General features: G+C 42.3%; 1 protein-coding gene across 1 annotated transcript in view; it reads left to right on the forward strand.

Moving 5' to 3' along the window:
• CREB5 (cAMP responsive element binding protein 5) overlaps window positions 1-12,299 on the forward strand; it is a 235,839-nt gene that overhangs the window by 33,095 nt on the left and 190,445 nt on the right. Inside the window, exons 2-3 of the mRNA XM_026050832.1 lie at window positions 5,562-5,633; window positions 8,645-8,738. Of these exons, the coding sequence (XP_025906617.1) occupies window positions 5,580-5,633; window positions 8,645-8,738 (148 nt within the window). The 5' untranslated portion in view covers window positions 5,562-5,579. The remainder of the gene's footprint in view (window positions 1-5,561; window positions 5,634-8,644; window positions 8,739-12,299) is intronic.

Genomic DNA, 12,299 nt, shown 5'->3' on the forward strand with positions numbered 1-12,299 from the left:
CTTTTTTTTTTTTTTTCTTTTGCATGCCCTAATGCCTGTGCTCAATATCCCCATGGTCATTTCGGTAAAACAGCAAATCCCCTTGCTCTGTACCAAGTTAATCCACGCTGGATTTCCTGTACTCAAATGGAGAGCCTTGGAAATAGAGATTAACCATTTAAATCAGAGCTTTCTCGCTGCGCTTGAGATCAAGCTCAGCCTGTGTAGAGGACCAGTTTTGTCCTCTGCTGAATAAAGATGTCTTGCATGGGCTCTTCCTGTGCTATTACTTGGGAAGTTGGGGCCTTGCAGTGCTCCCGGCCCCAAGCAAAGTGGCTGAGTGCTCTTGAGTCTGCCTGCACATCGGCCGCTCCACCTGGAGATTTATAGTGCTCTCTTCTGCTTTAAAACAAATGAATAAAGGCCCGAGCTGAGCGTTTTTCCACATATAAATGTCATAAATGTGATCGCAAAAACTTCACTGGGGTACCAGCTAGAGCCCTTGCTCCAATGTGCATTGTGTTAAATGCCTTCTTGGGGACTCCAGGCGTAGATTACTTCCCAGCCTCCAGAGGCATTTGGAAAGGCTTTAATCCTGAAACGAGGGAGTTTCCAACGGCAATGCTGACAGACCCTTCGTTGTGCAGCCGAAGCCGTGGGGATGAGTGTGTGCATGTGGAAAGCATGGTACTAGCTTTAAAAAAACAGCCCTTGGACTGAACAGCCCGTGCAGAAGAAAAACACCATACACAGCTTCAGTGCAAGGATACTTAAACCCGGCTTTGCTAATGTAAGTGTAAATTAGGAACAACTGTAGGTGTTAACCCTGCCTACACCACGCTTCCTAAAGCAACAGGTTTTAATACCATTGTAGTAAGGCTGTAACTACATGCTAATAGTACAAATAATTTGCTTTTTAAAATGCTGTGTATGCTCATGAGGTTCTTTAGTCGTCACAAGGATGTTATAACCCCATCTCCTGTCACTTCTTGTACATGGTGGCCACAGCCCTAAGAAACAGGTGATGCTTCCTATAGTGCTGATGTCTGTGTGCTAAGGCTGCTAGCAATTTTGTCCTGCATGCAGAAATCTCAGTCGCCCTGGTCACCCCAGCCTGCAGAAACCACTCTTCTAAATGTGCTCCCAGGTAATTAACTCCAACAAGGAGGCTGCTCCTAGGAGGATCATTCCGCACTCATACGAATGGTAGCATCCCTGCCCAGCCCTGTGTTAGGCTCTATGTGGTGCACCTCCCCATCAGCTCTTTTTCACTGCTAAACAGAGGGCTGAACCCCTTACACCATTTAGACAGCTTGAGGTTGAAGGCTGAAATGTCACTTTTAAAGGAGGGTTAAAAAGGTCGTGCAGCTGCAAATAATAATAGCCCAATGAAAATCAGATTCTTGCTGCAGCCCACTTCAAGAATAACATTGAAACAGGAAACAAGGCTGCTTGATGTTTTTAGCAGTAAGGCAATAAGATTACTGCTGAGTTTAGAAAGGGAGAGCGGCAGAAAGGAGCAGGCCTTCTTGGTGTCGGTTCTTAAAACTATTTTTTCAGTCCAGAAACCACAGCTGTGAAGCTGTGTAAAATCTCCTTGAAGAGCCTTAGAGTGCAGGGCACTTCCCTCTGGATGCTGCTGAGAGGGCGTGTGGTTTGTTGCTGTGTTTTGAGGGTGGTTCTGTTTCTTTTGCTTGCTCTTTAATGTGTTTTTTTTTGTTTTGCTCTTGAGTTCCTCACGGTGGGCTTCATTTTTGTTAATTATTGTAGAAGATGCTTACAAGAATTGTGTTTGGATATCAAGAAGTAAAGTCTTGCCTCGCTGCAGAACTTATTTCCCTTGCACATAACATGGCTTAGAGAAGTCCTTCCATGTTTCTACTACATTTTAATTTATTTATTCTTCTAATCAGAATACCTCAGCCTCTGCTGGGCAGAGTGATATTTCAGGAGAATGGCAGGCTACAGCAGTGCAGCAGGTTTCCTCACATATATATTCTGCCAACAAGGCTCTTTATGTGGTCACAATAGGGCAATAAATGCTGGCAGATGTTGTTAACATCTCTGTTAAAATCCAGCCCCCTTTTCTGCTGCATAACACACTCATGCCTATTTTTAATAGTATCAGAACTAATGCTGACATATCAATATTGGCGCTCATTTGCTTCTATAATTCTTGTTTGCTTCTTTTAAGAGGCCATGAAGCTGCAATAAATTGAGGTATTGAAAAGAGAAGTCAAAAGCGGAGGCCTGCGTAATGTTTTAACTGTGTAGCCTCCATGGATCCCGGTAGCACTGGTGTGCGTTAATTGTGGCAGTCACACGTTGCACCGTGGAAAGAGCCTGAGTGTCGCTTCAATTCCTAAAGATCTTAAAGGTTAATAAGCGCCCGAGCTTGGAGGGAGGTGTTGCTGTGCTTTATTTTTGTGAGGTGCCGCGGAGCTGCTGCCGGTGCTGTGGGAGAGCAGGCCGGGCTGCGGCGGCCCTGCAGGCCCCCGGAGCCGAGCGGGGCGGCCCGCGAGGCGGCCACGGGCGGCAAGCTCAGCGAAAACCCCGCCTGGGAGCAGCCAAGCGCTCCGAAACGCAGCGGGCAACTTCTCCTGCTCGCCTGGGGCTGGCCTAGGCGGTCTGCAGTGATGCCCTGCCGCCCCAGGCATCCCGTGGCTCCATCATTCACCATCCTCGGGGGGCCGGTCGCGCCAGCGTCACTATCAGCATATAGCATAGAGCATATAGCGTGTAGCATAGAGCACAGAGCAGAGAGCATGTAACATAGAGCAGCTCAGTGCAGCACAGTCGGCTCTAGGAGGCTGCGCTGCCTCTTTCACAGCCTGTTTTACAGGCCGGGGGAGCTAGCCAGTGTCCTGGAGGTGCATCTCCGTTCCTGGATCGCGGCATTCCTACGTTTAGCCTCTGAAAACTGCCTGCAAATGTTGATTCCTGCAGGAGCCGGCAGGTGCTTGTGGGTCTGGGGTAAATGCCTAGACACCCAATCTGACATTTAGGGTACTGAGAATAAAACCCAAGCCCATGTTTTTCTGAGGGGGGACACCCACACTTCGGATTCCAGTCTGCATCTGGTCTGTTACTTTGCTGCTTACTTGACACTTGTTTATATAACCCCAAGAGCTGTTATCAAAGCACAAAGTTTAGGGATCTAAATCCCTGAATGGATTTAGGGATCTAAATCTCAGGCTCCTGGTGGGAGGAAAAAAAAAAGCTTTTCATTTGAAGTACTCACCAGTCAATAAGAAAACAAAAGCAAAATAATTCCTGGCGGTGTTTTGAAATTTGCTTGCACACTTGGGATCCAAATTGTAACTCTCTGTTTTCTTTAGCTGGGTATCATCCTCTGTTCTGCAATTGAAAATGCAGTTGTCACCCTCCCCTGAGGAGGAGAGAGGGGTAACACAAGCCTTTGGCTGTGCTTCAGTTGCAGCAGTAATTGAGATATCAGATAAAGCCTTTCACTATCTGCACATAACTTTTCCTTTTTTTTTTTTTTTTTTCTTTTCGTTCCCTGTGAAAAGGTCTGTAGGAAAGACAACATCCCAGGGTCACATACCATAACTAGAGGTGGATTTAAGAATCCAAACTTGCTGGTGGTTTTGTTTTTGTTTTCGTGGGAGGTTGTTGGTTTAGTCAGTTATCTCTACCCTGCTTGCTTTGCTCAGGCACCACAGCGCAAGTCGGAGAATTTTTATTGCTTCACCGCTTAGCCGCCTGTCTATGCACAGGCTGGAACTGAAATAACTGAAATTAGAAGTAATTTAACACCTTTAGTTATTTTCGTACAAGCCTGTATGTGAACACACTCTTTCATTTCTGATTATGAGTATCCTATTTCAGCTGAGCATAGATGTAAGTTAAAGCAAAACAGGATATGAATAATCTTAAAGGAGTAGATTAGGTACAATTTTCGTTATTTCAGTTCCAGTCTTGTGTAGATAGTTCAGACCTGAGTTAAGGGTCTTTCTGACCATCTGATTGTGCTTGGGGCAATACATCACCGCGCCCAGGCCAGGTTTTGGTAGAGATGTCCGTATCAAAAACCCCCAATTGGGGCTAATTATCCCTTTTGGGGATGGGATCCACATGCAGGTTAAAGGTTGAGTGAAAATAGAGACATTCTTCACCTCTGGATGGTATTTCTGGGAGTGAGCAGAGACTCACAGATGGTGCTCTGCTATTTATTTTTTCCTTAGGTCGTAGGTAGAATATATTCTGTAAATGTAGTGCCACCACCAGAGTAAATTTTAACAAAAAGTAGTCGGGGAGAAGAAGAGAGAATATTTTTCAGAAGAGAGAGTATTTGTCATCTGATTTCTTTTTTTCTTTCACTGGAGAATTTGCATTACTAAGAAATGATTGCTGGGAGTACAGGTCTGTGCTGATGTTAATGTTCACAGGGTATTTGCTGTTTGCAGGGAAAGGTTAGAAATTTGGAGGGAGTAAAGCTGCTCTGGCACCAAATATTAAACATGGTATAGGTATTCTTGATAACTGGGAGCAATGGACTATAGTTTATAAACATACAAACAAGGTAGAGTAATTTTAGCATTTGTTTTTCTGCCATTTTTCGCAGCTTTAGAGCCAAGTTCTCTACTAAAATATTTGTCTTTCCTTTCTTGCCTGAAAGACCCACACAAACACAAATCCAGTATTTTTCGAGACAGGGCTGTGCTGAGGCAGGAGTTGTAAGGCATCCTGTAAGCAAAAGACATATGGTGAGCTTTAAGCTGGTTCAGCTGCTCACATGCTGGATTGTAATGCCACTTGTAAGAACAGGCACAAAACATTCAGGAAACAAGTGATAGATTTACTCTTAAGTGCTATAAATGATAATATAAATGATATCATCCGTTCCAGCCAGGGACACTGCTGTAATATTGAACCAAATGCAGTTGTGTTTCTGTGTTCTGAGGACAAATGCTTTCTCCAACCCATGTTTATTCCAGAGCCAGGAGTGTTCCCCTTGGCTTTGGTTCAAAATAAGAGAACTGCAAGTGCTCTGGGGCAGCTGCAGGTTTGCCTCTGGGATCTGGTAGAACATTTAAAAGATGTTGATGGACATTTGTCCCATGTGCGCAGACTGTGTGTACAATATAATATGTTTAAGTTATTATTATTGAAGAGTATGGATAAAGAACTTCAAAAAGTGGGTTCTTTCTCTGGAATAACCTGGATGCCTGGTTTTAATATTGTTCAGCAGGAGCTGCAGAAGGAAAGGTAAAAATTCTTAATTCCAGATCTTTCTGAGCAGACATGGTCTTATCTAGTAACAACACTGAACATATGTTTTTTTCTGAGGCAAGATTTCTGCTGCAAAAGCCTAATGGATTTTTTTTCTTCTTTCAAAGTAAATATGTGCTCAGGAAGGAGTAATAAGAACTTGGACTGTAGGGAGCCTGCTGAATATTAGCAAATTTAGTAATGTGAGGATGAGAACTTCTTTCTGGTCTGTTTGGGGAGGTAGAAATGAAAACACTAAACTTCAAGACTGTATGTTGCACGTATGTGTGAAGTCTAGAATTTATATTCAAAGGTTCCCTTTCTTTCCCCCTCCTCCTTTTAACATGTAGATTTATGAGGAATCAAAGATGAACTTGGAGCAGGAGAGGCCTTTTGTCTGCAGTGCCCCAGGCTGCTCACAGGTGAGTGGAGTCAGCGGTGATATTAACTGAGTCCTCAGCACTAGCTCTGGCTTGTATAATGCCTCCTGATATATTAACACATGTCTAATAATAATGTGTGTTTTGTTTTTTTAAGTCCTTCCCCCCACCTCCTTCCATGCCCCACAAGATATTAATACAAAATATTTAAAGCAAACATACTGCTATTCAGGGGTGAGTTGGTAAATCTGCCTTTTCAAGTGGCTTCTTTTTCTTCCCCTGCCCCTAACTCCAGTGTTTCAAGCCAAGTATTGCAAATTCCTTTAATGGTTAGCAAGGGAAGACACACACTAGAAGGCAACACATTTTATTTTCTTCTTCTTAGGTGTGCAAAGCAATAAGCATATTCACCAGTGGGTATGTTGACACTCCTGGGGTTTTTCTATGTTTGTAATCCTCAGAAAGGGTGCTATCATATTAGCCAATATTTTTATTTTTGAGAGATCTTTCTACTGAATGCCTACTATTTAAAAAGGAACCAGTAGGTAAGTTCTCCTTGAGGATATACATGTGGGATTCCTGTTGCCTTGGCTGTTCATCTGCCATGTGCTTCTGAGGGTACAATACAACCTGTAGCATTAGATGTTGGATCTTAAAAACAAAACAAACAAACAAACAAGCAACAAGCAAACCCAAGAAGAAGTGAGAGGGATTTTACCTGTTTCGATTTTGAATTGAGGCGTAAGGCTTTCTTGCAAGAAAAATCCCCAGGCCAAAACATATTTTGGGTTTTTGCCACAGACCTCCTGTAGGCCTCTGTTTTAAGTGATTTAGCTTTCCCCTTTCCCAGCTTCCCTCTCTTTTAATGAGGGTAATATTTTCCTTCTTTAACTGTATGTTGAAAGTTTTCAGCTGGCTAATATTTTTACAACCCTTTAGGTTCCCATGATAGACCGATGGATGAACGAAGTATTGTGCGATTATGAGTGCAGGGTAGGTGTTGATTTCAACAGGAGTTGAAATAAGAAAGAGAGAAGCTTCAGATCAGGTTAACAGCTGGCCGAGAAGCTTTTGCCATTTAGTTAAATGGAAGAGTGGATCTTGCTGGTTGCCCACCAAAGCGAGCATTTGTCACTTCTGACTTCCTCGTGTTCTACCGCACAGATAGTATAAAATACCTGAGTTTTACAGCCATTATTTTTTTACATTTTTGTTAAATTGGAAAATTTATTTCCCCTCGAATCAGTGGATTTCAACCCATTAATGTGAGCAATTAAGCTCCCCAACAGCGTGGAAGCCAACCCAGATGAGCTCCATGAGGTTTTGGGAGACAGAGCTTGTAGCACGTTAGGGTTTGGGAAGATGAGCAGTCTCTCTGGGTGACTTCATCTTCTTAAAAAGCCTTTCACGCCTCATTTCAAAACGTGATTTCTGCCCATTGTAAACCAGGAGTCGACAGAGGCCTATACAGTGGAGCTGTTATCCAGCCAACCTGCGTGGGGACTTGCCTCTCCATAGCAGTCACTGCATATATTTGAGGGGTGAGTGAGCTGGTCTTTTGCACAAGCTAGAAAATAGATTTGTAGAAAAGACACAGAGGTCTGGACTGAAGGAATAGCTTCTCAGTCACACAAGGCTCTCTATAAGCCCTGCCAATCTCACCCTGAAGACAGAGCACAGTGTTCCATGAAGGAAAATCTCATTTCCATGAGAAGAACCGTGTTTTTTTTTCTCACAATATCAGTGAGCAAGGTCTTTCACATATTCCATTTGCTCTTAACGTAAAATTTTAGTGCTGCATTTCTTCCAGATGAGTAAGCAGTGAACCAGGATTTCGCCGAGAGGAAAAGGTCTTTGGGACTTATTTATTTTTTCCAGAGAACTCGTTCCCATTATTTATACTGCTTTGTCTACGGCCTTAGAGAGATTCTCGGAAGGTGTAACGCACCGCAACTGTTTATATTATAGCCACAAGCAAAGTCACTTAGCCAAGAATATAATATATTGAGAGCATTATGTCGCTTTAACTCTGTTGTTGCCAGTTCTTGACATTCTGCTTGCTATGTCCCTGATGCTTTAAAGAGCTATTTATTTATTTTTTTTCCCTAAGCCACGGTAATACATCTTCTGGCCTTTGCTAGCCCTGAAACAACCCTGCTAGCCCGACTGCAGTAGCAGAGCCCTGTGTACACACCTTCTGGTGAAGAAAACTCAATGGGAATGTTGTGCCCTGAGACCTTAAGTACTCCAGTGTCTGTGCATTTGCTCAAGATCATCTCTTCTGCTTTAGAAGCTGTTTGTTGTAGTCCTCTATTCTGTGATAAAAATGTCAGCGCATTTATAGGTTTCTTACAAAGCCTGACCCTTTATCATCTCTACGTGACAAAGGGAAGGAAGTCAATTTAGTAGCATAAAAGATCATAAATAGTCATTAGATACCAAGCACTCTTGCACTGTCAGTTTAAATCAAGTCAATATATCAGATCCATCCAGATATAAAGATGCTTTTTGCCTGAATACTTCACAAACGCCTGGCTTCTCTGATTATTGCTGTTGCTGTTCAGCAAGTACAGGTTGCAGGAAGATAACAAAAGCAGAAAAAAAAATCCAGGGAAGAGATTGAAGATACCCTGCCTTACTTAGCACTTGCCTTGGGCTAGGAGCCTAGGCAGCAGCAGCAGCAATCACAGTTGTGCAGGCACGTGATGGCTTGTGATGCTGGGGTAACTGCAGCGCATGTCCGAGGCCCTTGGAATCAACCACTTGTTCTTAGCACTTTTTCAAGCAAATGCACTGCACTTTTCTGTGTTTAACCCCAGGGAGCACTGCAGCAAATATGTTTCTAAGCAGAGGTATTTGTTACTTTTATTCACTTGCATTTTTAAATACTTTGATGCTGCTCCTGTGCCATTTGGATGACTGATACATTTCTTTGTCTCTCTCATTTTTGAATTTCTGTCCAATGTCAGAAATGTAATAGCAAATTAAATTCTTCTTTTTTTTTTTCCCTTTTTTCCCCCCTTCCTCTCTCTCTTTCTGTGTTTGCCTGACAGCGTTTTCCAACAGAGGATCATCTGATGATTCACAGGCACAAACATGAAATGACTTTGAAGTTTCCTTCAATAAAAACAGATAATATGTTATCAGGTAAGAAGACATGAATTCAAGAGTCAAGATAACTATTCAGATGATGTTGAAAGCATGACTCCTACTGGAAAGCTACTGGCAAAATACCTCCAAGATTGGTTTTAAACCTCCCCCCGACGCCGCTGCAATTAAATCACAAGTAGAGAGGGAATAAGCTGGAATGTCTTTCTTTGGATAGAAAGACAGCTGCTGTTCCTGTGCCTTCCCACAGGTTTGGCACGAGGGGGAGGGAGGCTGCTGAAGCCCAGCCGTGCTGGCAGCTCTGTCGCCGCGTCCCCTGTCAGCGTGCCTGTGAAATACGGGCACTTAAGAGCGTGTCACCTGGGAGCCCAGCACTGAGCGTGTTAATGAAGTGCAATTAGAGGGTTCCTGCAAGACCCACTATTTTAACTTTGACAAGCTCCCTTCAGCAACCGTAATAGGCCACATCATGAGAGTCACCTCTGTAAAGACTTGCCCACTTTAAATAGCTGTAAATCTTCCAGCTGAAGAAAGGTAAAACAGGGGGTAATATCCAACACTCTTCCCCCCAGAATTAATCATCCCTCTCCACTTCTCCCATCATGTGCAGATGTTGCGGGGTGCAGATCTATTCTTATGTGCAATTCCAGCTTATACTTTCTGATGTGGTTTTCTCATTTTGCTGCGTGAGTGTCCACACACTGGGGTCTTGCTAGCATTCAGTAATTATATGTTGGGGGCTTGCTAGCTTCAGTAATTGTGGGGTAAATTTACACGCATTACATCCTAGTCTCATTGCCTCTCTCCTCTCCTGTTTGCTTTCCTATTTTATATTCTTTGGGTTGTGCTAGCTGATGCTTAGGAATAATGTCACTAACATTTTTTCAGGTTTCAAAGTAATTGGGGGGAAGAAGCTTCGATACAAATGTATGTGTGGATGTTAGTCAAATTTAGATACTCTTCTTTTGAAATAGACTTTTTATAGGTAAATTGTGCCTGTTGCCACGTGAGAGGACCTACTCTCAGCAAAACTTCATCTCTGACCACTCTGTGTGCAAATATAGTAATTGGGGGGCTCTCAGGCTGACTATTTTATGGATAAACCCTAGGAAATCATATATGGGTAACAATTGCTTGCATTTATTTCATTAAGGTTTTTGTTTTGTTTGTCTTCTCCCTCTGGGATTTTAGGTACATGAGAAAAATCTGACAGCCCCCATCCTAAATTAAGTTTCTTTTCATCTTACTCTGGAAAATGCCATAACAGACTAAGTTTAGAAAGGCACAGCATGCAGCACATTAGAGAGCAGGGCCTGTAAAGTATGTGCATGCCAGGCTGTGCCCGCAGAATCCTGTGTTTGCAAGCACACGTGAGAAAATGCTGCCCTCGTGCTTGGCAGTGTCCTCTGACAGTGAAATTACTTGAAGAACACTGCACTTTGGGCACATTCCCCCTGTGAAAGTGCTCACTTTCCACAGAGCTTTCTGTTTGCAACAACTGCCTCTCTAAGGCACTTTCTGAGGAGTGTGTTCTGCCGTCAGGAGTTCCCTGAGTGCAACAGCTCCATTTATGTTTGGTAACTTCTGTCATATGGCCCTCCATGGGCTGCTTTCCCGGGGAATGCTTTGAATGGCTTCCAGGATTCCCATCAGGAGTGTTGCCCTGCTGTTAGCCAACTCGGGATGCAAACATACAGATTTTTGTGGCCAAAACAACTATAATGTTGTGTTTGAGGGGTATATTTTTTATGCTTTATGTGTGGATATCCTTTGTGGTAATGACAGAGTAAAAAGCTGCTCATATTCTCAGGACTATGGTGAGCGTTTCTGACCAAAATGGCCTGATAACCTGGTGCTGTCATATCTGATATTTCTTTTATGTTCATTTGGTGGGTTTGTTTGGCATTTTGCAGGCCTTAGTTTGGTAGCATCGTAGATCTTCTACTCTCTGCTCAGAGACATTGAAGAATAGTTGTCACATTACCCACCTAAACCCTGAGGAAATCTAAATACCTGAAAGTTTAACATGTTTTATTCTTAGATTTCATAATGAAAATTTAATGATATATGGGAAAAGGAGACAGCCTTTTCTCTTAGACATTTGTCTTCATGTCTTCCTTCTTGTTTCTTTGCATTTTTGCTCATTTGATTTTTGAGGAGGAGGGGGAATTGTTTCTGTCATCAGTTGCTCCAAAGAAGCAATTGCTCAACAATAAGCCAGGTGCAGCATTAGTGTGTGTGTGTTTTAAACTGCCTTGAAGTCAGATTTTCTCCTTTTTTAGAGTATATTATATACTGTATTTTTAATGTGCCCTTTTGTATTTGAATCTGTTCAGTATTTAAAAATATGTGAAAACTTTAAAGTAGTTAATGAACAAAAAAAATCCTGTATGCTTTAAGGTAGCATTACAATTATTTCTAATGTCATTAATGTTTAAGACACAATAGCCATCCTGTATTCTACGAACTATTATTGGAGAGAGTCACTAAAATTGCAGGCCTGTTAATTTTTTGTAGCAACACATCTTAGAAACTAAACAAAACATGACTCAAGAAGCAGGAACCTGTTTCTGGAGCATGAAATGTGTGCCAGGTTATGAAATACAAATTAGTAAGTGAGAGGTGAAGTCAAAATAAGCTGTTTTGTGGGCAGGGTCAGTGTTTAATATCTGATTATACGTGACCTGGTTGAAGCCACTGGTGCTATGCTGATTTATCAGATATGTCTAGCCAAGAGCTTTCCTTGTTACCAACTAGTTCTGCTGCATTTACAAGAGCTTTTATGTCTGGTGGTTCCCAAACTAATTCAGAAACTCGAGGTAAATATGTACTCTAAATAGCTATGTCCTCTGACTGCAATGAAAAGGAAGTCCATTAGAGGCATTTCATTAAAACACAAGTGATTCTTCTGTCGATAACTTGACATTCATTTCAAAAGACAGTAATAAGATTGTAATGTTAGTTACTCCTTTTTGTGTGTTTATTTCTTGTCTGTTTGTTTGTTCAAAAGCCTGCTTGACTACGGATATAGAGTCATTTATGGTTTCCATTTTCATGTTCCTTACTTAGTCAAGGAAGAACTGTCTGAGATGATAATATATCAAATCTGTCTCAGTTTTGTATACCAGTCATCACTGCAGGAAACTTCCTAGTTAGTTTGACTAAAATAAAAGCCATCACTCTGCTGACGTGCTGACTAAACATTGCATTGATGTGAAGCTCTGCATTTTGTGCATGTCCAAAGTTTTTTGTGTGTTTTCACAACGCTGAAATATTAATGACTGTGGGACAGATTGCTCCCTCCAGGTGAGTACTAGCAGCTGTGTTGAACTGAATTTTGGGAAAGGACACACTGAGATTCCCTCGGTAACAAATGTAGGAGGAGGGAATGAAAGCTTGCCCTCTTTAAGGCGAAAAGAATTCGTTCCGAAAAGTGTTTCTAGCCGCTGGAAGAAAGGCCAGCGTTATCCATACATGTGGAAAGCTTGATTCTTCCTGATTCTATCTATTGAAATCCCATCCTCTGCAGTTTTGAAGGTAAATCCCATTATGGAGAAAGAAATAGTCAGCTCTGGATGCATAGAGGAGTGTGCAACAGGT

Source organism: Nothoprocta perdicaria, unplaced genomic scaffold (genome assembly GCF_003342845.1).
Source record: "Nothoprocta perdicaria isolate Ctin4 unplaced genomic scaffold, notPer1 scaffold_70, whole genome shotgun sequence".
NCBI lineage: Eukaryota > Metazoa > Chordata > Aves > Tinamiformes > Tinamidae > Nothoprocta > Nothoprocta perdicaria.